Below are 26,974 nucleotides of genomic sequence, written 5' to 3'. Positions count from 1 at the left end.
GCGGGGCCCCTGCCTTTCTCATTTGCATTGTCACATTCAGCAATCACAGAACACGCCACAAAGGACCCGGAAGGGATCAGCGATAGGGAAAATGCCACAGATTCAACCTTGGAGCCCTGTGGAGGCTGTGTGATGAGCATTACAGCCAGCGTGGGCCGTTCCAAGTGATCACCAGTGTGTCCAGCCTTGCTAAGGGAATCAAAGATCTCAAAAGCCGGGCAAAGCCTTGTGAGATAGGAAAACTCAGAAAGAAAACATGGAAATAGTCTACCAAAGAGAGCTGCTTGCTGCCCAGTTTGCCATAATGCAAAATGTGGTGTGACTTACGAGGAAACCCCAGAGGGAATTTCTGGAGAACGTGCTCCAGGGCGCTGAGCTGTGAGATGACAGCAGTGTGGGTGCGTCAACGTTACTGAAGCACAATGGTCACCCCAAACCAGGCCAGGGGCTAAGCTAATTGTAAGAATACAATGCACACAACGTAGACATACTGTTCCTGAATTTATACATGGGAAATTCTAACACAATGTCTTGTTCCTCTGAGGTTTCATGCCAAATTCTTCCTTCAGTTACAGTACAGCAGACCTGCTCTGCATAACGCAGCTGATTTGAATGGTATCTTTAACGCCAACACAACATAAGCAACTATCAACAGTGGCTTATCTTGTTGGAAGGGGAAGGACAGCTACAGGCTGTCTCTAAGCTGTGGACATGCAGCGAGAGAGATCTCACCACATGTCTCCATCCTACACAGTGTCCCCCACTGGAGTCCAAAACACTCTGGGGGTAGGACTCCATCCTTAGGGAAGCTGTTACAAGGATCACAGCCCTGCAAGAAGTGCAGCTAAAATAAAGACTGTCAGGTATAACCCTACCTTAGGCTGAAAAAAAAATCATTTTCTAGAGTGTTGTTCCCATCTTAAAGAAGCATCTCGAATAATTACACAATTAGAAGGAATAAAATCAGATATTCTTGGACAATTTAGCTTGGTCTATCACTGAGCAATTTGCCCCATTTTATCTATTAACAGCATGTCTAGGAATAAGAAAAATCTGAATTTTAACCTTGAAATATGAACTCTACAAACCCATATTTCAGTGTATGCATTGTAAGCCCACACCAGGGAATACTCTCAAAAATAAAAATAAACTTCCAAACTTTGAATGCACTTTAAGGGTCAAAAAGCAATGGGAACAAATGCATTATTTAATCATAAAAAAAAACACACTCAATTCAATGCAAGGCTGAGGAGGGAGCTCAGGCTCCCAGAAGCAAGAGAAGTGAGGACTGCTTTGAGGAACTGCTGCAAACAGGGCTGAGATTTTGCTCAGCCCTGCCTCTGCCAGGGGAGGTGGGGAGGTCGAAGAGGTGGAGAAGACTGGCAGTTCTTAGTAAGAATGAGCTGCCATTTTCTCAGGAACAGTGAAACAGAGAGGAAAAATGGTCGGGAATTTCTTACTTGCAAAAAAATAAACCAATTTTTCAAAACTGAGAAGAAAGATCATCAAAAACAGGGAGCTATGCACACATTGCTTCAACTCCCTAACAAAATTCTTCCCCTTTGTAATGCTGCATTAATAGCAGCTACATCTTTAGTGCAGTTTCTGTGTTTCTCCTTCTTCCTCATTAAGAGTTAGGTCCATTTCTTACCTGACTGACACAGGCTCTGCTCTCATTACCTTAACTCAAACCTAACAGTGACTTTTAAAAAATGCTTGCAATAATCGTTAGCTATGGTATGCTTACCCTGAGGTAGTTGAGGGTGAAGTTTGTCAGACCCATTCGAGTGATGTTTTTGGACAGCTGCTCCAGCACCTGAGGGTCTTGTGCCTAAACAACAGAGGGAAAGAGAATTTTCACTTTGCTTTTCATCTATTTGTTTTTTCTTTATGTGCTTGGTGAAATGTGGGGATGGTTCTCTGAAGCAATATGCCATTCCTATTGATGCTAAATTTATGTCATAAGCTACAGTGTTCTGTTTGCACAGGAAAAAGCAAAACCTTACAAAATGGGAGCAAAATGAAGACTGTTTTCCAATATCCCTGCCCATTCAAGAAATAGCCCTAGGAAGTCAGGTCACACATGGGGTGCAAACAAGCAGAGTCCCACTAACGAACTTCCCAAAGGATCACGGTAGACTTCAAGCCTTCCATGTGCTGACTGGAGGACCAAGAGACTAAACAGATAAAGGCAGGAGTAATGAAGCTATTGCTTTCTTTTTGTGGACAAGAAACTGAAGCGGAGAGAACTCATCAAGGCACCTTCAGCAGATCTAATCGCATGAGGGGCATTAAGGACAGACTGAAGAGCCCTCCTGGCCAGGTTATTTTTCCTCAGATGAAACAGGAAAAACATGAGTACAGTCCTTCTCTGACCCTAGTTGGGAGTTTTACCTGTGAGACCAGTCTCCTCTTTAAAATGAGATCAATCTCATTACTAAAATTAATACCTGCTGGTCACTGGCTAACCCGGCTCTAGTCCCTTACTGTCTTTGAATTACAACTCCCCTAAATATAAAACATTGCTTACAGCTATCTTCATTTAATGGGATAGTATTGAAGAGTTCACAAGATCATCCCTCTTTAAAAAAAAAAAAAAAAAAAAGATAGAAATGTAAGGGAAATTTTTCAAGTGTATTTTCTTCAAGTCTGTAACAGCATTTTCAAAAAAAAGTCTGAGCCACTTACGTTATTTAAAACTTCTATTTGAAAATATATCTTTATCTTTGGCTGTCTAAGTAACTTGATGTCAAAATAAGGGCTTTTGGGGCTGTATTTTTACCCTCTATAAATCCATAGCCCTGCAATTAATTTTGGATATGGAGCGCTACTAATCTGAATGCTTCCATAATGCAGCACTGAAAGTAGCAATAATATTCTGTCCTTTGTTTCTCCCCAGTGATTTACCTTACAATATTTTGACTTCAATCTATAGAATATTTAATATTTTAATGTTCCATTGTGTGTGTTTTCATCCAATTACAAAAGAAAACATCCTTGAAATATGAAAAAAGAACACCTGGATTATGGTTCTGAAGGATTCTGAGTAAATGTATGGTATTTATTTTCTGTCTCTTGCAAAAGCAAAATTAGTTAGCTTCATTTAAAGACTAAACATAATTTGTATCTACAGTGATGAAAATTCACTGATGTTACTGCAGTTAGTATCAATAATAACAGATTTTGGGCCCAAACTATACAGACCACCAAATGGGACTAAAAGAAAAATTGTGCTAAACCAAAATGAAAACACAGCAACAGTGGCAACAATACAGTGTTGAGAAAGGAGGGAGTGATGAAAGAACTTGTAAATGGACATAGTTGCAGGCAAAACAAAATATTTATAGTTAATTGCCTTGGGTGTGAAATTTGCTGGAGTTCTTCATAAACCTAATCTCAGCTCTTTGCATTAGGTCAAATGAAAAAAGGATTACTTACATGCATGGCTAGAATGCTGCGTGGGACTAATTCTCTGTACTGTCTAATAGTAAAGTGCCATGTTTTTATTCTCATAAGATCATCAAAAGTAAACTCCAAGATAAGACGTCCTTCAGTGCATACCTAGAATACATAAAATGCATGAAATAAATTCCCAAGAATTTTGTTTTCAATGGTATTGTATCTTGAACAAATAACATTCAAAAATATCAGAGTAGTACCATCAGCAGTTCATCTCTGCTGGACTAATTGTTTTTCTTTCTTCTGGGGAGAAAAAGCGAATGTTGGAAAATGACTTCATTGGCCTTACTGCAGAGACAGTAACTTATAATACTATGGATTTTATAGCATCTTACAAACATAGAGTATAGTGCTCACTAAATTTTATCTATTGCGTCAATTCTCTTTCCCTCTCGGTTCATGACTGGTAATTAATGACTCAACCTCACCGTAGAGGTGACCGTGGCCCAACTGCGTATACTCAGTGTCACGTTGCTGACCCCACCATTCCCAGCTTTTCTTACACTGATCTTACGGTGACTGGCATGTAAACCTTCCTTTCCTCTCTAGTTGAGTGCCCTGAATGGCTGTGGTGGTTCTTGACAGTTTTCCTTTTTTTTTTTTTTTTTTTTTTCCCAAGTATTTTTGTCTTTTCTGGGTATTTAACCCCCCCCCCCCCCCCCCCCCCCTTTTTTTTCCCTTCCATTTCTTATCTACTTTAATAAATACCACCCTTACAAAGAAAGCTAGACAGGGATGGGGCAGCAATGAACAGCCAGAGGATGCGGTCATGCACAGTGCAGCTGCATCCATAGACAGTGGCTCATCCAGTGTTGAGAGGGGGCATGTCTAAGGAAGTGTGTATTTTCTTTTCTTACTGGAAAAGAAAACTGTCCACAACTTTAATTTGAAAAAAAAAAAAAAAATGCTTTGGCCGTCTTTAAAATAAGTGAGTGCAAAATACATGCCTGGCTAGGGGTACTCTGGAACAAATAAATGATCCAAAATTTAGCTATCTCTGTAGCTGATTTTTTTTTTTTAATTGGATGCTTGAACTTACAACCTGTTCAAAGTAAACTTCCAAGTGCAGGGTATAGAGATATTGTGGACACAGGGTGTAATAGCTTTTAAAATAAATGGTTCTTCCAACTTTAATACAACCAATATTTGATTGAACAATTAGCCATCCTAGATTTGGTTGAGCCTGCTGAGCCTTTTTACAAGCCCCAGCTCAGATTTGACTAGTTCCCACTAAAGCAATGTGTGGCTTTTCTGGTTAACAGTTCACTTAACATCATCATGGCTGTTCCTGCAAAAACATATAGGTAATTTTAACAGGCAAATTACACAGACAAATTACTGTAGAGCTATGAAGAAGAATGTTGCAACAGGTTCTCCTCTGTCCTTTTCAGCATACCTCAGTGATGCCTTGAAATTCTTAATGTGACTTATTTTGTCATTTGACCCTGATTTTGATTTTCACATCACTTGCACTATGAAATTACACAGGGATACACGTGTGCACAGAAGAATTCATACAAGAAGAAAAACATTTTCTCGTATTAATGTCACTGTACTGAGGCCAAAGTTCCTGATTATTGACCATTTAACGTGAAAATACTTCAGATTGTTTTTTTTTTAATAATACCTGTAGCTTCTCAAATGTTTCTTCTGTTAAGCTCAGAAGCCCACAGCTCTTAACAGATCTATTCTATGCAATGGCATTAACAAATTTTAATTATAAAACTGAAACACATACCTCATATCACAGTGGTAAAAATATATACATCTTATAAAGGAATTTAATTTCCTTATGTAGAGCAGAATTTTGTGCATTGCTTTTAATCAATAAAATTGGTGCAGTTCTTATTCTAAATGGGCCTCTTTTTTTTCTTTTCTTTCTTTCTTTTTTTTTTTTTTTTTAATGCTGCCTTTTACATAGAATCCCAAAAATCAAAAGGGTCTCCAATTAAGAAAACATTTTCTGTTGTGCTGAATTCATGTTACCGTACTGTGAGCTCTGACATTTTGTTTCTGTGGTAACCAAAATCAGCTGATTAGTTGGCATGGCAACAGAAAAGATGTAATCCCAGCAGACACACTCTAATCAATGCCCCCAGCACAGATGGTCTCCGGAGGATCAACAAGAAAGAGGCTGGCAGGCATTCAGTATATCACGTGGTTGCTCTAGACTAGGCCAGGAAAAAACTAAAAAAGAACATTTCTCAAACTAACCAATAGCTTTTTAACCCCTTCACTGCACTTACTAATTGTAGGAAACTCAGCTGCTTGCACAGATGAGAAATTACTTAAGTCCTGTTCCTTATTGCTCAGATTCTCAGTGCCCTGGTACAATGTACCTAAAACTCTTCCCCCTTTTGTTAATAACCACTTCTCAACCCTGACTCTTTGCTTGGAAAGAAATCTAACACTTACACAAATCTGGGAAATGCCTAAGATTGCTAGTAAGGATCAAAATCACCGTGAGTTTTTTAGTGCTATGCTTGTGAATCAAGCCAATGGACCCACTGGTGGGCACAGGAGGAGACTTGTCCTACCAGTGGGTGCTCCTCTGGTGAAGGTAAGGCTCGCCTTTGTGAGTTTATCAGGAAATATAAAAATCACAAACTGCAGAAAAACAATTTGGCTACACATAAAGTTGGAGTGTTGGTAAACGGAGTAGTAGAAACACCCCTAATGCTTTCCTTTACCTGGAGAAAAAAAAAAGAAAAGAAACATCTACCAGGTAAATGAACACAGTAGTTACAGCTTTGGTCTCTTTTTCTCCACTTTAATTCACTAATTGTATATTTTATGGTATTTATTTATATTGTGATAAAATCAATTTTTAAATGTATGCCTCACTTTACATGGAGCAGCCACCCTCTAAAGACAAGGTGAACTGTTCATATTCTCACTGATAGGCAAGTTCCAGCCATATTTGTTAGAAGAAAAAAAATTGGAAATGCCATTTGATACATTTATCCAATGCTGCAGTAAGCAGTGAGCTGCTCTAACTGGGAAAATGTCGAAATGAATAAAATGCAGCTGTGGATTTCTGCTTCAATACATGATGAGAACTATTTTAGCCCATCATATTAGAAGTTAGTGAATTTGTAGCTTACAAGTTGTTTGTGAAATTGAGACAGCTATTAACAAGAATGGCTGGTTTGCATTTTTGCATTAATAAAACACCGTGACTGGGTCAAATTCAGATATGATATGAGGAGCTATGAATTCAACTGGAATGCTGCTTGTTATGGGAGGTCTGCTTCTACCAGCAATGCTGTGGGAGTTACGCACCTACCTTTGGGTGCAAGATCTGCATCCTTGCTATCTCTGCTAGAAGTTACACACGCACAGCTGAGACAACATTCAGCTGTAACTTATTACTGAGAGTGATATATTTTTTTCTCTCTTATTCCACCAACTACTGCCTTTTATTTCAAATTTTCTTACTTACCCAGTCATATTCTAACATATGGCCATTAAAAAAAAAGATTTTTCCTCCTAGAATCCAAATAAGACCCCTCCTCCACCCCATGTGAACTTCTCTAGTGGGATGCAGAGGTTTTATCAGCATCCCCAATAGAGCCCTCTAAGGGATGCCCACGGGTGCTATCAGGGCTGTGGTACCCAGGAGAGCCTCATGACTCCCTGCAGGACCAGCACTCCAGGACATGACCAGGCTCCCCTTCCTGAGGCTGTATCCAGCCCTATCCCTGCTGCTATTCTATCTTATTTGCTATTGTGTTAGCACTAACACAAAGCTTGGGAAATGATGGAGAAATCCTTTTGGGGAGCTCTGCAAAGAGGCAGCTACCATACACCCCCTCCATGTTCTCTACCCGTGGCAGCCATGGACAACTCTTTGTGAGCAGCGAGGTGACAAAGAGGGGCCACCTAGGAATATCTGGTTTCTTCTCATCGCTCTCTCTGTGTTTGTGTCTGTCTGTGCAAGTCACAGGGGGCTGGAGTGGAACAGCTGGAACAAATACGCCGTAAAATGCACACCTCCCAGCTCACCAGCGCTCTGCACACGAGCGACTTCCTCTCCCTCTTCTTTCAGCCCCACACCAAGAGGCATAGAAAAATCAGGGAAGCCACTACAAAGGGACTGGACTCACATACATGCTAAAGCTACATATGCTACATATGCCATGCAGTCCCTGGTCAATAGTGTCTTGTTAGACTCTGAAACGTTCCCACTCCTGCATGCCTAGGGGAACATGGATAGGTTATCTCCTCCTGATGCACCTCCTCCTTCTGTGCTTTTCTTCATGAAGATTGACACTCATAGAGATGAACAGGTACACAATATAAAATAAACAATTTCTGTTAAATTATGGAAGTATACCTTTCTGTTTTCAAAACTACTTTACCGATTTTGTATTTTTTTAGTTTTTTTTTTTTTTTGTCTTGATTTGCATTTTCCACCTTTTTGGTACTGTTTTCATAAATATATGGCACTCAGTTTAATTACAGGATTGAAGTGGCCAATGCATGAGGATAATTCACTACCAGTTACAAATATTGAATATGTACTAACTAGCTGATGCAGAGCATGCTTAAATCAATTGAGTCCTTCCATTGACTACACTGCCCTTTGGACCAACATCCTACTGTATTAAATCACTATTTTCCTAGAGATTTACAGTTCTTGGACTGGGTAAGTATCAAGTGTAAAGCATTCCATCCAAAATGGTAGGTATCAGCAATGTAAAATCTCATTGTTGCTTTAAAATCAAGCCAAGAGAAAAGGAGCTGGGCAGGTAGAATTTAATTCATGTATATCTGGTAGTTCTGGAAACCTGGCATTATGTACTTCTCTTGCAGTCTTTCTGGGAGAATTGCAGAAGATGCCCACAGAATTTTCCAGTCACGTAATGAATACAGAAAACAGTAATTAAAGGGCTTCAAGGGTTTTCAGTATTAGAAATAATCTCAGTCTACCAGAAAAATGCAACAGCCAATATTTTTCACTCTCATATACACTGAAGAAAAAAAAAAAAAAAGAAAAAAAAAAAGGAAAAAAATCAACAACATGCTTTATTGAGTCTTCCCTGTTACCTTGGTAAACATGGGTTTTCCATGCTGAGTGACCATGGTGCATTGATCACAGTCCACTGTGATGGATGAGTTGTGGTATGACTCTTTTGAGTGCTTGAGAATGTAATACAGGTCTGTTACACCTCCTTCAAAGACAGTGCTAAAATAACGAGGAATGAGGGTCCTTCCAATTGCTGTGAGGAAAATACAAAGCAGAATTCAGCAAATGCTCTAGGTTATAAAATCTCAAACCATTTGCTAACAGAACATGAATAATTTTAAGTGCAATGAAATCAAACTTTCATTTAAAGAATTTAATACATGTTCTCTGTCTGCTGTAGAAATGAAGTTGCGTCTGCTCCCATTGAAATCAATGAAAACGACTTACTCTATTCAGAGGGAGTGGGCTCATCTTATTTAATCTGTTTATGCTGATGGTGAGTTAGAGTCACTCTTGAAACCATCTGCAAGTTTTTTGTCCCAAAGTAATTATAATACAGCGAGCCACATGGTGTCAATTATGGCTGAAAGTTGGATATTACTCATAAATGTACAAATACAAGTGGTGAGCCTTTACAGAAACACATTCATACACCCCAAAAGGCAAAGCACATTCATATAAAGGGGACTTAATATGTTTGTGTATGTGTGTGTGCACGTGTCTATTTATATGTAGCCACACACACATACATACACACTGTGAATTGAATAGGAAGGCTACTGCTGAGAAATTAGAGCCATGGAGAAAGAGCCGAGAACGCAATACGGTACGTTATACAATATATGACTACCCATAAGCCTATCTGAGATTTTTGTTTAGACTGAAAGTATTTGTGTCACAGGCTAGAAGGTCTGAGCAGACACCTAAGCTAGTTTACATCTACCACTTAAACCCAAGAGGACGGACTCAAGGTACCGAATTCTACAAGTAAGTAATAGTGACCTTCGGTGTGTATTTCAGACTAGCAGAAGCACTGACATCAAAGGCAATTATCTCATATGCAACTGATGTTTTCCACCTCCTTTTTTACAGATAAATTTGGACGCAACCTCAAGCTTGTATGACAGAACACTTTAGTTTATAATATACCGATACTTCCATACCAAATGAGTCATTGCTTTGCATGCATTAATCAATCTACAGTAATTCTGAGTGGTGGATATAAAAAATTACATTATGCAGAGGGAAAAACTGAGAGATCTAAACTAAGTGTTCTGGAACAATGAGATAGAAAAGTCACCATCAACAGGCAAAATTAGAGTTTATTAGTTCCTAATTTGTATTTACCCACTAGGACTACGTGGTGACTCATGCCTCTCTCATTTGCTGTATACTTTTTAGAGTAATTTCTAAAAATCTTATTTCCAGAGGAATTTTGCCAGCATACGAACAAAGGCGCCTGACCCTAAAAATGTATTTGCAAGTGGGTGTTGTAAATTAAAAACTATGGCGTTTTCACAGAAGTAGTTCTGTGAAAACTGTTTCTGCTCTATGCATTACAATGTGGAATATCGCCTGTGCAGTCAGAATGCACATTACATAATGAAAATATACAAATATAGAAAATTAGGATTTGTTAAAGCTTTTGCTGTAATATTAGATATTAACATCATTTTATGTATAAAAATATACTGCACTCTCTGGATGTGGCTGACAATTCAATGAATACTTTGAACAACTATTCTACAACTCAAGCTCCTAAAAAACCCACCCACTCATTGTGCATATATTAATTTTCTACAGTCTTTTAACTTAATTTAGAGAAACTGAAGTCCAGTGTATCAGAGTAAGACTGATCTCAAGATTTAGCTCAAATTTTTCCATGTTGGTATGGCATATAGTAAAATGTGAAATTTACCCATCAAGTTAATTTCTTGCTCCCCTAAGGCTAATTAGTGCAAATTAAATTTCCTGCTAATCATCCTAAGCGGTGAACGTGTGATATGAAAATCCAGCATTCCTACTGATTGTGATAAACCTCTATTCATGTGACTTAGGCACTGCACAAACATCTTGAAACCATTTTAACTGCAGTTTATAGACCATTCCCAAAGTAGCACGGTCATACAGTGCTGCTTTCTGCCTTGTGTCTGCAGCTATAACATATTAAAGATGGCTAGAAATACATTAAATACCTTATTCTTATTACTTTTCCCAGTAAGCACTATCTGTGCTTGCCACAGGGATATGCTGTGAATAACAAAGCGGGGGACCAAAAGGATGAGGAGGTGCACACAAGGATATGCCCCATGGAACCTTATTTTCAGCTGCTGATGCACATGCAGACCCTGTCTGTCTGTAAAAGTGAAAATTGCTAATGTGAATGTCTAGCATAAACAACTAGAGCTAATATTCACCTCCAGGAGAAACATTCATGGAAACCCTACTAACAAGCAGACCTGTTCACAGCTCACCGTGTCGCCTTGCTACGGAAGACTGGAGCAGGTTCAAGGCTTGGTTTCTCTTCCTGAAGCACTCAATGGCTTAAAAAGATCATTTCTTTTCTAGTATAAACATGAAACTCTCTACAGCAGTAACAAAGCTTATTTGTGCAGAATACATTTCCAAGTACAACAAAGGGCTCTGGAACAAGCTCTTATAAAACCTAGGATAGTTACAAACTTTCTGATTTTTAAATGCAAAAGGCTTTCCTTGATTTTTTTCTCCTCCAAAACGTAACTCTGTATACAAACACTCAGCTCTGCTGTGTGCACACCCTCCTTCCTTGGGCATAGGAAGGGGAATGCAGCAGATGGCCTTTCTCCTTCCCATCACGCAGGAGGTGGACATCCCCAGCTGTGGATGTGCACACTCCTCCTGTATCTGCCCCTGTTGGTTTGTAGCAACACCGTATATCTTCTGAGGGACAGAAAACTCAGCTGAAGGCTCCTTCCTAGGAGGACTCAGAGCAATGGGAAGGCAGGACTGTTAGACAACTTGATATTTGTGGACACTTCTCTGGGCCATCCCACCAGGGCTGCTCAGAGGGGAGCTCCTGCCATACCACACACTTCTTAATCCACCTGAAGTAGCACCACATGGACACCTCAGATCCACTGCACAGCCCTTTGTGACTGCCTGCAGCAGCAGCTTGAGGATGGGCAGACTTGGAACAGCCTTTCCTGGGTGCCAGGGCCTAGGGGAACACCTGCCGCAGGGTTTGGCTGCCAGGCAGCCTTTCCTTCCAGCTTCTCAGGGGAATTCTTGCCTATAGCAAGGCTTTCTGCCTACATCCTCATGGAGTTCCCTGTGACAGGATCTCCTTCCAGTCTGGTCCATTTCTACTCTCACTTATTTTTACTTTTTCCCTCTCACCTCCCAGTTACTATTTTGCTCCCCTATCCCACCTTAGTATCATCGAACTTCTTGCTCTAATTTAGTCTCCTCTTTTCCTTCCTCCTCTTCCCTCTTCTCTCCTCTACATCCAGGTCAAGTTGCTTCCTTCTCAGGCCACCTGGACCCTGGTGCATCCGCTGGGAGCTCAGGAGAAGAAAGGGCTTCCTGCTGTCATGTGCAGCACTGGTTGAGCCTTCCCTGCAGGCTCTGGAAACAGGATTTGCAGTGGAAAAGTCCAGGAGTCCATGTAGCATGGAGTACTTCAGAATAGAGTTTTACCCCCAAAGATATATACATTTGCTAAATTCAATCCGATTTCCATGGAGAAGAAAAAAGGCAACTCCCCACCACAAAGGTGAAAAACCCTCCCCAGAGCATCATAGGGATTCTTGAACGTAAAAAAAAAAAATTGCAAGAATTTCTTACCATGGACAAAATATTTTTTTTCATTTTTCAGAGAAAGAAATCCTCTTTTACTTAAATAAGAACTGTCTACAAGCAAAAAAAAAATAATATATATATATATATATAAATTTCACTTTTATCGGTTTAAGTTTGGCAAAATCGTAAGTAACTAGAAGTAAGTTCTTTTAATAGGGCCTATCAAGCAGTATTAATAATAGATGCTATTTCACCTGCCTGCAAGAGCAGAGTAGAATAGCCATGACTGCAGATGCTGAGACTCTGTGCCCAACACTCAGGGTTAGGAAAGCTGGCATAGGTTCCTACCTGCATCTATAAAAATACTAGAAGGATCTTACAGTGACATTACCCAGAAAAGACCTCTTTGTGGTGTGAGATATGATGCCCTGCACTCAAAAAAACAGATATACTATAAACTGGAAGGCAAATTCTCCTGTCCCTCAGCATTCAGGCATTAACTCCAGATTGCTGGAATGTTGCTTTAAATTATCATTTTGTCCTGAGCAGCATCCTTCATCCCTAGCTGAGGCTGTGAGGCTGTACTATTTCCCCAGAGAAGCAGGCACTGCCCCTTAACGTTTGCTTCATTTGTGCTAGCAAATCCCCAGACAGCAAAGCAAACTGACAAAGATCAGCTGGATTTAGCAACAGGTAATAGTTATTTATGTGACGGTGTCTGTAAGAAAGGTGTGTCTGAAGTGACTGTTTTGCACAAAATATAGTCACTCGCTGGAATGACGTACCTTTAGCTTGTTCCCTGGTGTAACAGCCTGTCTGCTTGTGATTTTGTTTACCTTTCTGGTGGATCAGAGACCTAAATGCAATTTTAGAATTGAAATATGATGGCTAGATGTGTGACACTCCCCTGGATATGAGCAGTCCAGAAATCAACTAATCCAACCTATGAACAAAGGCAAGAAGCTTTATAGTCCAGTACCAGTTACATCATATATCATTTCTGAAGTATCATCCCGGAGGGAATTCTAAAGGAAAGAATGAAACTATCTGAAATATTAAACGGCCCCAGGCCTGCCTCGCAGGGAGGGAGACACTTACGTCATGCTCCTGCTTTTTGGCTCCAGCACACAAAGGTAACGATTGGGGTGCACCTCTGTCACGCCAATCCTAGCGACCATTATTTTCACACTGTCCTTTCATTTATATCCCCTTTTAAAAATGTTTGCCTGAGAGTAAAATACTTTAATCTCTCAGGAATACGTTTAAAATTATTTTTCCATCTGTCCCAAATTGAGCCAAAGAGTCTAAAGATCTCTAGGTGGGAATGATGGTAGCCCATGAATTTCAGGAGGCTTGCAAGCCTCAGACCAAGCCAGAGGGGAAAGTCGGTTAAAAAAATATTCTGTAATATAATTGTGGTACCACCACACACCATGTGGTGGTGGTGGTACTGTTTTGTTGTCTTTTTGTGCTGTGTTTTTTTTTTTTTTTCTTCCCCCCCAAGGAAGATTCAAATAAAATATAAAGTAAACGTGTTTTTCTAGCTCACAGGAAGCGGGTATTATTTGTGGGCTAGGAACAGAAGAACACTTCCTCCCTTTGTGTGCCAAAGATAGGCTGTCAAAATCTCAGTGCCCTCTCTGCAGAATGAAGGTTCACGGCCTCTGTTGCCGAAGCAGGGCTTGATGGCAACCCCCTCCTTGCTTGCTGAACTTGTCAAGGGTTGCCTTTACTGCAGAAGCTCTCAGCAGCAGAGACTCAGGTTTAGCAAACACATACACAGCATGTAAGAAAACTGCCAAATTGGTATAGAAGTTAAACAATAGCAGTGTTAATCACTAAAATAAAAATACTGTTTTGATTGCTTCCAGACTCTTTTGCAGCTCCGAATCCTGTCAAGTCCTATGTCTTCAATTAGAGCTATGATATAAAATAAGTAATAAAGCAGACACAAAAGTAAAAACATAAAATATGAAAAGCCTTTAAAGGTTCTGGAGAATCAGCAGCAGAATGAAAAAAATACACAGCCTGTAGCTTTTAAATCAGCCCTGTCTGGAAGCTGTGGTGCAGACTGCAGCTGATTATCTCATCAATGTGTTATAGATGGGCTTGAGGAACAACGCTGGGTGGGACTGCAGGTTTTTTTGGCTCCCAACCCAATGTGTAGAGCTGCCCTGTACAGCTCTAGGCAGACCATGAAAGCCTCTTGCTTGAGAAGTCATCACAGTCGGATCTCAGTAATGACATGGAGAAGTGAAGACCAACTTTCCTTCAGCCAGATCAAGGGACTAGGAGATGACTTCTTACTGATAGCAAATGAACTTCCCTGAGCACTGCAGAAGAAAGCCTGAGCTTTCTGTTAATTGTTAATTGACATCTCTGGGCATGGCTAATTGACATCTGTGTGGACCAGAGCCTGGCATATTCATTTATGCATGCTTTCGTAACCAAAATAAATGAGTGCACAGAGAGCAAAACATGATGGAGTTACACAGTGATGTCATTACTGTTATTTTGCCCATACTTTTCCTTTTATTTGCCTGATTGTTTCATTCCCCTCAGTGAAATATCACATCAGGTGTGTTCTCTACCAGACTGGCTTCACCTGGCTGGGATGCAGAGGGAAGGATCCTTGCCTTCTCCAGGCTTTGTGCAGCAGCTCTGCTAAAGCTGGGCAGGAGAGCAAGGGAGAGGACCAAAGCTGGGCAGATGATGGGCTCTGGCTGTGGGCACTCTGCAAACAGAGCAGGCTGCTGGTGTGAACACCCCTCCACGTTTCTGAGACCTTATCTGGTGAGCAGACTCAAACCCAAACAAAAAAGATTCTGTCAATTGCCAAGAAAAGCTACTGTCAGATTTGATGGTATGGCATGAAAGGCAGTGAAAAGACAGTCTAATTAAAGTCCAAATTCTGTTTTGGAGATGTGTGGGCCATGTTGATTAAACCACCCACATGCATCCAAGGGAAATTTTGGCACACACACAGACCTGTCCTTTTTTACTCCCTATCTAGTGGGTAAAACTAGGCTCCCATCATTTAAACTAGTTATAGAATAACCATTACAATGTATGATTAACTTGTATTTATCTTATAGGAAAAATCTAGCTATTTATGCAAATGAAGTATTAAATAAAAATTAAATGTCTGGTTTAAAATCTAATACAATAGTAGCAGTTATAATATGCTATACTATAAGTTGTAGTATACTACTACTACTAATAGAAATGCATTACATTGCGTTTAAACATTCAGAAAATATCTGTATAACCTACAGATGCTATAGTTTTTAATCTCCATGATGTTTGGAGGACAGTTTCCAAGTACTACCTCTACATTGCTAATAAAGTACAGGGTTTTGGTAAGTAAAATTAGCTGTTTAAATATTCCTCCCACGTTCATACAATTTTGTGTTTATTGATATACTTAGAACTCTGTGGAAATTGGGGAAATCTAAGGTTTCCGACCATTTTACCTTTTTTTTCCTCAATTTTTTTTTAACAAAACTGCAACTAACAAACTCAACTTTTTAACAAAACTACAAAGATGTGTAACATGGATTCAGTGGTGTGACTGAGGGGCTTGAATCCTTTCCACACCCAAACCCCAAGTTAGGATGTTTTCTAATCCATGATACCTGCACTATCTTATTTATTGTTGCATCAATAGTATCACTTAACAGTTTTAAACAAAAATAGTAAAACATGAAATTGTATGTCTCTTTCTTCTTCTATGGTTTCTTCCATTCTGTGTAATTCAAGAATTGTGTTAGGTTCGACTCTCCTTTTTCTTCCAATAATTATTTTCTAACAACATTTTACCCTGGTGAGGATTTTCCAGTATAATTTTGATTCAGTTGACAGTTTATTTCTTTTCTCAGAACTCTGTAACTAGCACTTCAGTCCTCTAAAAGACACTTGAGTCAAGAACAGGTAACAGAAACTTCATGCCAATGAGACCTCAGCTTAACTCTCCACACTCTATGACCCTTATTCTCACAGATACATAATCTGCAACTCAGTCTTAAATCCATCTCTGTGAAGAGAGACAATATTTTGCTATAATTCATTTTGGTGTAAATTGCCAGAAAACAACTATAAAAAACTTTGTATGTCTCAACACAGCAACACTCCATCAGCTTAGTTTTTCATTAAGTAACTCAATCAGTTTACTTATTATAATAAATTTCCCTCCCAACCTTTTCCTTATTATACTAGCACTCTACTAAAGCCTTAAAATAACAAGATTCAGAGCCTTCAGATGAAGAGGGTTTCAGCACCATAGTAAGAAACTGGGGACCAAGGAATATGGAGACCAAATGACAAAGAGTCCAAGATCCCTTTCAGAGGACCACAGCTCATGGCAGGGCTTGGAGGGCATCTCTGGGGACCATCTGGTCCAACAGTCCATGTGGACCAGGGTCACCTACAGGGGGTTGCCCAGGACGGTGTTCAGTCAGGTTTTGAACATCTTCACGGATGGAGCCTCCACACCCACTCTGGGCAACCTGTGCCAGTGTTTGACAACCCTCTGAGGAAAATCCTTTTTCTTATCTTGAGATGTAATTCAACATAAGAATGGTGTTTCACTGGGTGACTCAGAGAAGATTCTGGCTCTTGACTCTTCTTGACTTGCCCCCATCATATACTCATACACCTCAATGACATCTCTCTTCTCCAGGCTACACAGTCCCAGCTCTCAGAGCCTCTCCTTGTGTGGCAGATGCTCCAAGCCTCTGAACACAGTCACAGCCCTTAGCTCCACTCACTGCACTACATCCATGTCTTCCTCCTACTGAGGAGCCGGAAATCCTAATGCAGACACATCTCCTCAGTACTGAGGGAAGGTCACCTCCCTCAGCCTGCTGGCACCATTGTCTTTAACACAGCCCTGGAGGCTGTTGGCTTCTTTGCCACAGGGCCCATTGCTGGAGTCTCCAGCTTCGGTGTCGAGGCTGACTGCAAGAGTGGTGACAGGACACACAGAAAGCCACTGTCTGTTGAGCAGACTGACCATGAAAGGTTGGTGTATCATAACCAGCACCTCAAACTCCAGCAGGAACAGCAGAGTATGAGCCCCGCATGGTTCTGTACCAGATTCAGGCTTCACGTTTTTGCTTTGTGTCCATCAATTTTAATAACTCAGGGAGTCGATGCTGTTCTCCCTTATTCTAACTGATCATAAAACGAAAACTCAGAGCTCAGATAGTTTGTTGCTTAAATTAGGTCTAAGGTATAAACCTGAACTATGTTTCTAGTAGCACAGAGCAGCCATACCTTTACCCCACACTGAAGAATTCAGAATTTCTAATGGCAGCCAGTCTAAGCCGATTTTTTAGGCTGGGGGGAAAATGGTTTGAGGGGTTACCCATGTTCTTTTTTCACAGACAAAAGACATACTGTAGATGAGGAAGTTGTAGCTTTAACTAGAAAACTTCCACATCTTATACATCAAAATTATCATTCCCCAGCAAAGACCGATACACCAATATTTCAGTGAAGAAAATATTTATATTTGCATAAAAAATCCGCACTTCGAATGCTAATAAAACCAGAACAAATGGTTTGCCTGGTTGCAGAATATAGCCTATGCTGATCATTTTGTTTGAAGAAAGAGTATTTCAGTTAACTTTGTTCAACAACTGCAAAGAAAAAAAGTTTTAAAGGCAAGCCAAAGAGGTTATTCACAGCTGTATGACAAACTACTGTCAAAACATAACAAACCACAACCAAACTCAAGCAGAAAATGACAAAATGTAAGACCGTAAAAATGATGGAAATTGTGCAGGACAGGCATTTTAGATGAACAAATGCAATCTGTACCAGCATAAAGGACCAACACAACACAGAAAATGATACCCAGAAAAGTCATCTAAAGAAGTAAAGGCAAAAACATAAAATTCAAATGACAGGACACCAAAAGGAACAGACAAAAAGCAGGCAAACCATCCAGTTGTATTAAATCAAGCACACCCCTGGCCCCTGACTTCATCTGACCTAGCAGAATAGTGAACACGGCATTAAACAAGTTATGTAAAAACACAAGCAGAATGACATTAAGATAAAATGATATTGGCCATACCCTCACATACTGCCACAATCCTGTGGCAATAAAACAAACATAGGTACTCAAGCCGATCTAGGGCAGAGCCTAAAGCTCAGCATCAATGACTAGTTGATGCAGAAAATGGGTGTCTGTCTGTGGCATGTTCATGCTGGTTGTAGGTTAACTGACCAGTGCATACATCTGCTCAATCTCCTGTTGATCTGAGCCCAAATAATTCCATGAAAATTAAGCAAGTCCCAAGAACCACCCCAAAATCTTCAAAGATTTTGGCCATTAAACTGGGGATCTTTCACCAAAAATTGTATAAGTACTCAAGTTATTACTACAAAAGCATGTCAGAAGAACTGTTGTGCTACATATACTGGTGCAAAGTTGTTCTGAAGGCAGCTGCCTAAAAATGTAATTCTACCACTCCTGATCTCCAGTGTCTCCTCTGAACCATGCTGAGATGGGAAGCTGAAGCAGCAAGGAAAAACATCTTATATGTGCTCTAAAAATAGTATGAAACATTTACAGCCTGCATAAGGGAAGGATAAACAACTGACAAAGTACTGATCTGAATAATGTATAGGACCCTTAAACCTTTAGAAACATTAAGAGTTGTGAGCAAATGAGCCAGCACATGGTATGTAGCTTTTTTACTTCTAAAGCTCCTGATTTACATCCAGGTGAAATCAGCAGCGACATACACCTTTCATGAGCTGCAACACTGCTAAATCATGGTTTTGATTTCAGTCCAGGTTGTGGGTTCCAGAAGAGCATCTCACACCACCAGTCCCATGCCCAGTGCTGACTTTCCTGAGCAGAAGCCTAAGGACAAACACAGCTCAGCTCAGGCAGGATTTACTTTTTCTTGGATGCATTTTGCATCTCTCTGCAAGCCCCTTTTTCATGAGAGAAAGCTACCAGCAGTACTTCAGACAGCTAGTTTAAAGGTAGTTAAAGCTACCCCTTCACTGTGGTTAGTACAGAGTAAACATAGTCATGAATGGGTCTATTAAACATATGGTAGGCAGATGCCAACTAGCTCTGCTAACACTGCAAGTAACCCAAAAGCTATGTGTCTGCACAGCATGGCACTGTGACTATGCAAGTGAACTCTGGGAAGAGGCAGGATACGTTATTTTGGGCTCGGAGCCAGATGTGAATGGCCACATGGCTTCTGGTCAGCTTGGTGGGTGGGCAGAATGGGCTCGCATGGACCTTTGCATATAGGCAGAGCTGACCTCCTCAGTGCTGGAAGCCCTTTTCATGCCGAGGCCAAAGGCCATGGTAGGCAATGTGGAGGAGAACAATTGTCCCTCCCCTGAACATAGGACTTTGGGCTTAAGCACCGTCAGTCAAGCATCACAGCATGGCCCACATTCAGGTTAAAAATATCGGAGGTGAAATGTGTTTATATGGGCATCAAAGGGGCCGTAGCATAGTGGGGAGTGTGTCTGGAGAACTGGTGGGAGGTGAGGGGTTATGGTGATATGATAAAAGATACACGAGGCATTCTCAAAACCCTGAAAGTGCATTGAGCACATGTGGATTGATAACCAGCATGATTTTTGGGGTAATTTTATGCTGCAGACGTATGAACAATATCTCACCAGTGGATAATATCAGTTGTCGGTTATATACATGTTTTATAACAACCAGAATACTCTTTCTCAAAAAGCTGTTGGTGGTTAGCTTTGATTTCTTTTTTTCCATAGCAAAGCTTGCTTTCCCACTCTCTTTCTCTTTCTCTTTCAAGCTAATGGAAGCTAACTGCAGAGAAAGCAAAAAGGTATTCAACACACTAGACACAATAATTAGGAAAATATTCTACCATTTAGAAGTGTTTTGTTGGTTTTAAAAGTGTAGATTGTTTATTATCCTTAAAAAGAAGGCAAGTGCCCTGTGTTCAGCTATACAAATCAGATGTCTGACAAAATAATGTCAAATAATAAATAACCACTTTCAGAAAAGGGCAAGCAATGTAACAAGTTTATAAGCCTCACTTAGAGCACACATTATACGTAATTTTTAATAAAATTTTATGCAGTAAGTAATGCAGAATGCTCTTAACTTGGAAAAGGCAACATCTGTAATAAGTGCTATAACAAATCCATGCTGAAGCTGAAATAACCTCTTCCTATGTTTTCTGCCATTTCAGCTGTACGACACACTTTTCCATATTTCACAGAGTCACTGCACCATCTTCTCGATTTATTGTTGTTACAACGACTGACTGTGATTTCTGGAACTGCCGCGTGTAAGGTGCAGTCACTGGGACAAAGCTGAAGCGTCACAGTAAGGACAGCTCCGGGGACTTCCTGACCACAAAACACAGCCACCAAGCAGGATCAGCCCAAACACCTGCCTGGAACAACGTCTGTGCCCGACAACAGCCATATAAAAACCTAAGAATAAACAAAAAAAAAAGACAAGAGGGACATGACGCTTGCCCTGGCCCAATGTACCCACTTCCAAAAATGAACAGGTGGAGTGACCAAGGTGATGGTTGCATTCAGTTACGCATGGAAGTCACGGCTGTTAACACCCTTGTACAACGAGATCGCAGGGATTCCCATGCTCCAAACAGCAACCTAACAACTCTTGTTTCAATTACAGAAGCTATACAAACTTTATGATCCCAGGCTGGAAACACACCCCAGAATTTCTTTTGGAACATATTTTCTTTCAGAACTGGAGAAATTCAAGGTGGGAAATTCTTCTCCAAAGTTTTAGAAAAACATTTATTCTCCTGCAGTAGGTTGTGTCCATAGGGTCATGGTGCAACGCTGTCAATAAGTATCCCTGATGACATTGATCCGAACTGATAACTCAGTCTTCTGATATCTTGGCATAATCATGGCTATCTGATTCAAATACTCCTTGGACAAGTTAAATATATTTTTTTTCAAAAAACACGGAACTTGAAAAAAGCACAGAAATCACTGAAAGTGGGAAAAATGATCAAATTCGATAATTTTCACATTTGTTATAGTCAAACGGGGCTCTCTGAATAAAATAAATAAATAAATGAGATGTTCCACCTTGCAATGTAAGAATGAAAAAATTGTACTGTACATACACAAATTTGAACCATTTCCATGGCTTTCAAATCTAAGTGATTTCACTGAGCTGTGAACATTTCACAGATAAGATTTATTTTTTATTTTTTTTTTAACAGCAGCATTCAAACTTAACCAAGTATCTGAAAACAAATGTGTGTGCTAATTACTGCAGTGAATAGTTCGCTGACTTATTTGTTTACAAAGCCTAGCACCATGTAATAGTAAGCTTGGAAGGAACTAATTCATACTTTTTTTAGACGACAAATAAAAAAGGATAAACTGCAAAAATGGCAGTCAAAAATTTTTATCTTGTGGGCATCCATTACACAAAAGAGTAATAGAAAGTAACACTCATCGAGATATTTTTTTACTATAACCACAGAAAAATACCTCTGGCTAAAGCCAGTCTCCCTTCACTATACTCCTACATGAATATTTTAAAGTTATTTGCCCCCCTGCTAATTCTGGTCTTATTTCAGATGCTATTCAAGGACAAATCCTGGTCCCTCGTGGATCTCCACTTCACCAGTGGGAATTTTGTTTGCGTAATGGTAAGAAACCCAGAGGAAAATTATCTCTGTTGCTGTGAAGTTGTACCAGCAAACAAGGAGGTGAGGGCGGAGAAGGAGTACTGCACTGGTGCAGGACAGGAGGCTCCTCTGGCACTCCTCCCTGCTCATCTGGATCCCTAGTACAGATGGATTCCTGCAATTTTTTTCAGTAAAATTGTGGATTAATTCAAAACTAAAATGTCATTTTTCCCAGACCTCTGCACAAACCCTGGACTGAACATGACATTTCAAATTTTTTTGGATCAGCACTCTTGTATTTTATACAATACTTTATCCACATCCCTCCTGTCTTCCTATTCGTAAAATCAGCACAGCTAGAAATATAAATTAAAAGGTTATTCTTGCATACCTCACATCTGGTTGGAGTAAGGAAGTGCTAAAAATCAGATAAGAGAGCTAATTCTCTCAGGTTTTTGAGCCTGAAATTCTTGCTGTTTCCTGCCTTTTTGAGAACCTCAGAGGCAAAGGGTTCTTAAAAATGGATGGTTATTGCTTGCCATTGAAAAAGAGTGAAATTAACTTTGATGGTCTGAGCTATAGCTTGGAACCTATCACTAACTCATTAAATATTTGAAAGCATGCATGCTAATGTAGAAAACAATTCACAGCAACCACTGCGATACTGAAGACTCTTCTCCCCTGGACTTGGTAGCCAATAAATGCCCCTGCTGACTGCACAATATAACACAGCCCATGTCACGATATAATGCAACTCATGTCACATCACTGCAGAAGGATTCATCGAGGGCTTTGGCTTTGCCGCATCACACAGCCGAGTCTCGCCTGTTGCTGCAGATGCAGCAGGAATACCAGCACTTGGGGACCTACGTGGCTGGAAGAAAACAGCAACCCTCTGTCAGAGCCTGTTCTTTGTGCCTGGCGTGGCATGCTCACTCCAAGAGGGATCAACATTTATCAAACTGATCCTGAATTTCTTCAGCTAACCCTCTGTGCACGCACACTCCCAACGATATCCTTCTGGGGTGGAACAGGAGCTGCCAGCCGTACCCACGCTGTGCCAGCAAAGCAACGTCAGCTTGACTCCCCAGAGCTGTCCCAGTGAGGTGGTGTACAGTGTAGTTTCAACCAGGGGCTCCAAGGGACATTTCTCACCCTTAGTTTCTCCTAAAAAATCTACTGTTTCTGAGGCAGATGGCAGGCTGCTCCCCCAAAAGAGGCAACTTCACAGGAAGCCTTCGCTCTGCGTGGGGATGCTGCTGAGGGGAGCTGAACTTCTGCTCCTCCTCTGTTATTTCCACCTGCTTTATTTCCTGGGTTTCATCACTTGTATGTCAACCCATTCACATTTTGCTCTCCCATTTCATAAGCTGTCTGCTCCATTCCCTGTCCTTCAAATGGGGACTCCCATGGAAGTCACTCACATGGAAGTCACTCAAAGCCTTCCCATTGAAGAATTTGTGTTTGCCACTTGTTTATTTGTTAAATTATCAGCACGCCGTATGTTCTGGATAGTGATAAGTACACCCCAAACTGCAGAAGCTCAAGAAAGATGATGGGAATGGTTGAATTTCAGAACACAGGTTTTCTTGCAACTGTGCTAAGATTGGAGAGCAAATGGTAGTACTAACAAAACAACATTTTTGTTTACTGCGTCAGAGCTACAAGTTACACTTGAAGAATGACATTCTTAACAGTGTCAAAAAAAAGTGGCGTTTGCTTTATAAGAGCAAATTTTAACCCAAATGTGATCAGAAACCAAAAGAAATTTTCCCTTTTCTTTTTTTTTTTTTTTTTTCAGAGAAACTTTTATATTTACACTCCATTATAACAAAAAAAAAAAAAAAAAAAAAAAAGACAATATCCACATTGTGTGTTTCCATTTTGTCTCTCCGGAGATCCCAGAAACTAACAATGGTTTGCCATATTCTATAGGATTTTATCTGAAGCACAAAAGCACAAAGCCTTTATACAACTAGAAGACTGGTGTGGAATAGGCAACTCCTTCACATATTCCATCTCCCCACCCTGCCTGTGGTGTGCTGGGTTGATGTATCTCAGGCACATTGCAGTGCTTCCTGCCAACTTTGCAACCTGGTCCCAAAAGGACTTAGCTTTTGATGACTGCCAGTGGATGTTTCTTAGTGGGCATAGTGAGATGACAACTATGAGGGATTCTTCCAACTGCTTATCCATCTACGAATCATTCTCCTAGATTTAACAGGAATTGCTGTCCTGTCTTTATTAAGGGTGATACTGAGCAGGGGTTTTGCTGAAACTGTGAATAAAAACTGGACTGCCAGCAACATCAGCTATGTTGAAGGAAAGATTCACTGGCCACTTGCACATCTGCTAACCCCTAGAGCACACTCCTGCAAGATGGATGATCCATATTACCGATACCATAATCGTGTTACTGTAATGGAGAATTACATGTGCTCTCTTTTTGCCTTTTTTATTTTTTCTCAATGCATCACTGACAGTAGTAATATGAACCTGCTCCTGTTTGAAACATAGGGATCCAGAAAACAAACCGATGCCAGTGTGTCTGCTGCTGAGCAGAAGGATTCCAGTGGGTTCCCTGCAGAACATGATTCCAGTAGGGGTCATCTGTTGCAATATTCACCAACCTAAATATCATGAAAGGAGTTATTCCTTACTGCATCCTTTCCTATCCAATGCTTTTTTGAGTAAAAACTTGGATGTTTCTTCCAATGCATATTTTTGAGCATCCCACTGATGGTGCTTAGAAAAAAACCCTAACTATCTGAAGAAACAAGCATCATGCTGTAGCGTTGTTGCCTGTCATGGCATGGCAGTTCATGCTACAAAGTGCTGTGTCACCTGGTTCTCTCCACACCGTGGTCCTGCTTCCTGACTCCTCCGCAGCAATTACACAATTTACTTTACATATGGTTTTGTTGGTGAAGTAAGATCACATTACCTGAAAAAGTTTTGGAAGCACAGGCTCATTTTCAGAGCAAATCCCTATGTGATCTGGTACAAAGGTTCAGAACTTTCAGATCAGTGTTGTGATCACGTGGGATGGTTCCCTTCCAGAGCTGCAGAATATATTCTGAAATCAGAAAATTGTGTTTATTTACTCATGCTTTTCAATTATTCAATACAGAAACTCCCCTTGGGACTACTGGGAAGAGCCAACAGCGGTTGAGGCTTTGCTGAGATATAGAGCGGGCCCTGCATTTGAGCAGACAAACTTTCCTAGAGCTCATTACAATTTAGGCTGCCTCCATGCAATACGATTTGTCACCGTGATGCATTGTGAATTAACATATGCAAATCGTGAATTAAAATATGCAAATCACATGTAAATCACACTTATTTTTAAAAGACTTGCCTAAGAAGGGGGATGTAGCTGTCACTTTTAACAATAGCAAACACCTAATAGCAAACGCCTACATGTAAAACTACTAAAAAGACACAGTAGTGGTGCTATGTTGGAGCACATCTGAACCCACATCCTCTTTCAATACACCAAACAAGTTTTTATGAGATCTCTTTTGGTATTTGCTCATGGTGCATTGCATACATATGCCACTAGCAAGTGTTTTAAAGCAGGATAGCTGGAAATATTGCAACAGATAAGCTTGCCGAGAACAACCTTTCCCCTGAATATGTAAGCAAGCATATAACGCTCTGCGAGAGAGATGGTAAGTACTGAAAAAACTTGTACCATGAATAAAAAGGAAAGACTTGGCCTGCGTTATTATGTCCCTGCTTTTTTGTGATAAACTGACCCCTAAAATGGAATCGCACGCTCATGATGAGCCCCAAATTTTAGTTAATTTATCATCATATTCCCTTGAAAAGCTTGAGAACAAATTTCAAAGCTGTTTCTATAATGTCCTATGGTGCAGAGTAGACTGGGGCAGTTATTCATCAAGAAGCAATTATTTTCACTCTTGTCATTAAGTTGGGTACTTAATATGTGGGAAACAGCAACAGAAAGCTTATTGCAAATACTGCTCTCCCAGCCTAGCTCCTAATCTACACACAGTTTGGTAGAAATACAGTTGTAGGACTATAAGTATTACCAAAATACACCAGCAACATCCTAGGGGTGGTCACAGTAGTAGCAGGTAAATGGCTATTATCCAGCTGAAGATTATCCCTCTGGGCACGCAGGAACGAAGCGTGGTGCTGCAAATGTATCGGTGTGAAAGGGGTACACCATGCTGCTGCAGGACTGCTTTTCTGTGTGAACAAAGGCCAGCTTGCTGCCCACCTGCTGGAAGTTACAAGCCCACAGGGAGACACCACAACCTTGTGATGATTCCTGCTCCAAAGGAGGACTTGGCGAGGAGACGAGAGACACGAGCTCCCCTCCAGGGTCAGGAACCCCACAGGAAGAGCAGTAGCCAATAGCAGGAAGGGTGACTTCTAAAAGGCCTACAGCTGTCCCCAGGAGCGACCATGCTCCAACAGGGTAGTTTGCAACCGTTACTTAATTCTAATTTCAGCTACCCATTTTGTAGTAATTGATGTCTGAATAAGAAATTCAACAGCTGCCTGTATGACTGAACGAATTATATTCTGCTTACAATACTTTCTTAACTCAGCCACCCACTATGGCTGAAATATGTGATTGCTAAATTGATTTTTCATTAATTTAATCTTCAAGGATGATTATTATTCCGAGGCTGGACCACACACAATAAAAATAGACATTCTATTAGTCATATAGTCGTAGGGCACATAGGGAAAAAGCCATGTGCCCTGGCTGATAGATCCAGGCTGATGTATAATTTGTTGTTCTAATGCCAACTTGCAGAACACCATTGCTTCATGGCAGTTGGTCTGACAAAAGTGAAAAGAAATTTGGGCCCCATTAGTCCTTTTAAAAAATCTTGACCTTGAAAATATGAAACTACTTGGAAGAGATTATTAAGTAGCTGTAATAATGTAAAATAATCCCAATATTGACATTTTAAATTAAGAAAAGCTCTTTTTCATTTCAGGAGACATTTGTTAGCGGATAGACCGTGTATCCTGAAATTACTCTGCAATAGTTTCTCAGTAAACATATGCTCTTAAACTCAGGGAACATTATTACCATAAAACACATCCTTGCAAGAATATAATCAATTAGCAAAAGTTCTTTAATATG

The 26,974-nt window shown here is 40.3% G+C and overlaps 1 protein-coding gene across 4 annotated transcripts in view; it reads right to left on the bottom strand.

Moving 5' to 3' along the window:
- LDB2 (LIM domain binding 2) overlaps positions 1 to 26,974 on the bottom strand; it is a 216,309-nt gene that overhangs the window by 44,508 nt on the left and 144,827 nt on the right. For all 4 annotated transcript variants that reach the window (XM_084286787.1, XM_084286789.1, XM_084286788.1 and 1 more), the window contains exons 3-5: positions 8,509 to 8,681; positions 3,439 to 3,561; positions 1,748 to 1,831 (exon numbers count right to left, since the gene is read on the bottom strand). In XM_084286787.1, coding sequence (XP_084142913.1) covers positions 1,748 to 1,831; positions 3,439 to 3,561; positions 8,509 to 8,681 — 380 coding nt within the window. The remainder of the gene's footprint in view (positions 1 to 1,747; positions 1,832 to 3,438; positions 3,562 to 8,508; positions 8,682 to 26,974) is intronic.

This window comes from Netta rufina (genome assembly GCF_964035555.1).
Source record: "Netta rufina genome assembly, chromosome: 4".
NCBI lineage: Eukaryota > Metazoa > Chordata > Aves > Anseriformes > Anatidae > Netta > Netta rufina.
The sequence above is the reverse complement of the archived record's forward strand: the minus strand, read 5'-3'. Positions and strand labels throughout refer to the sequence as shown.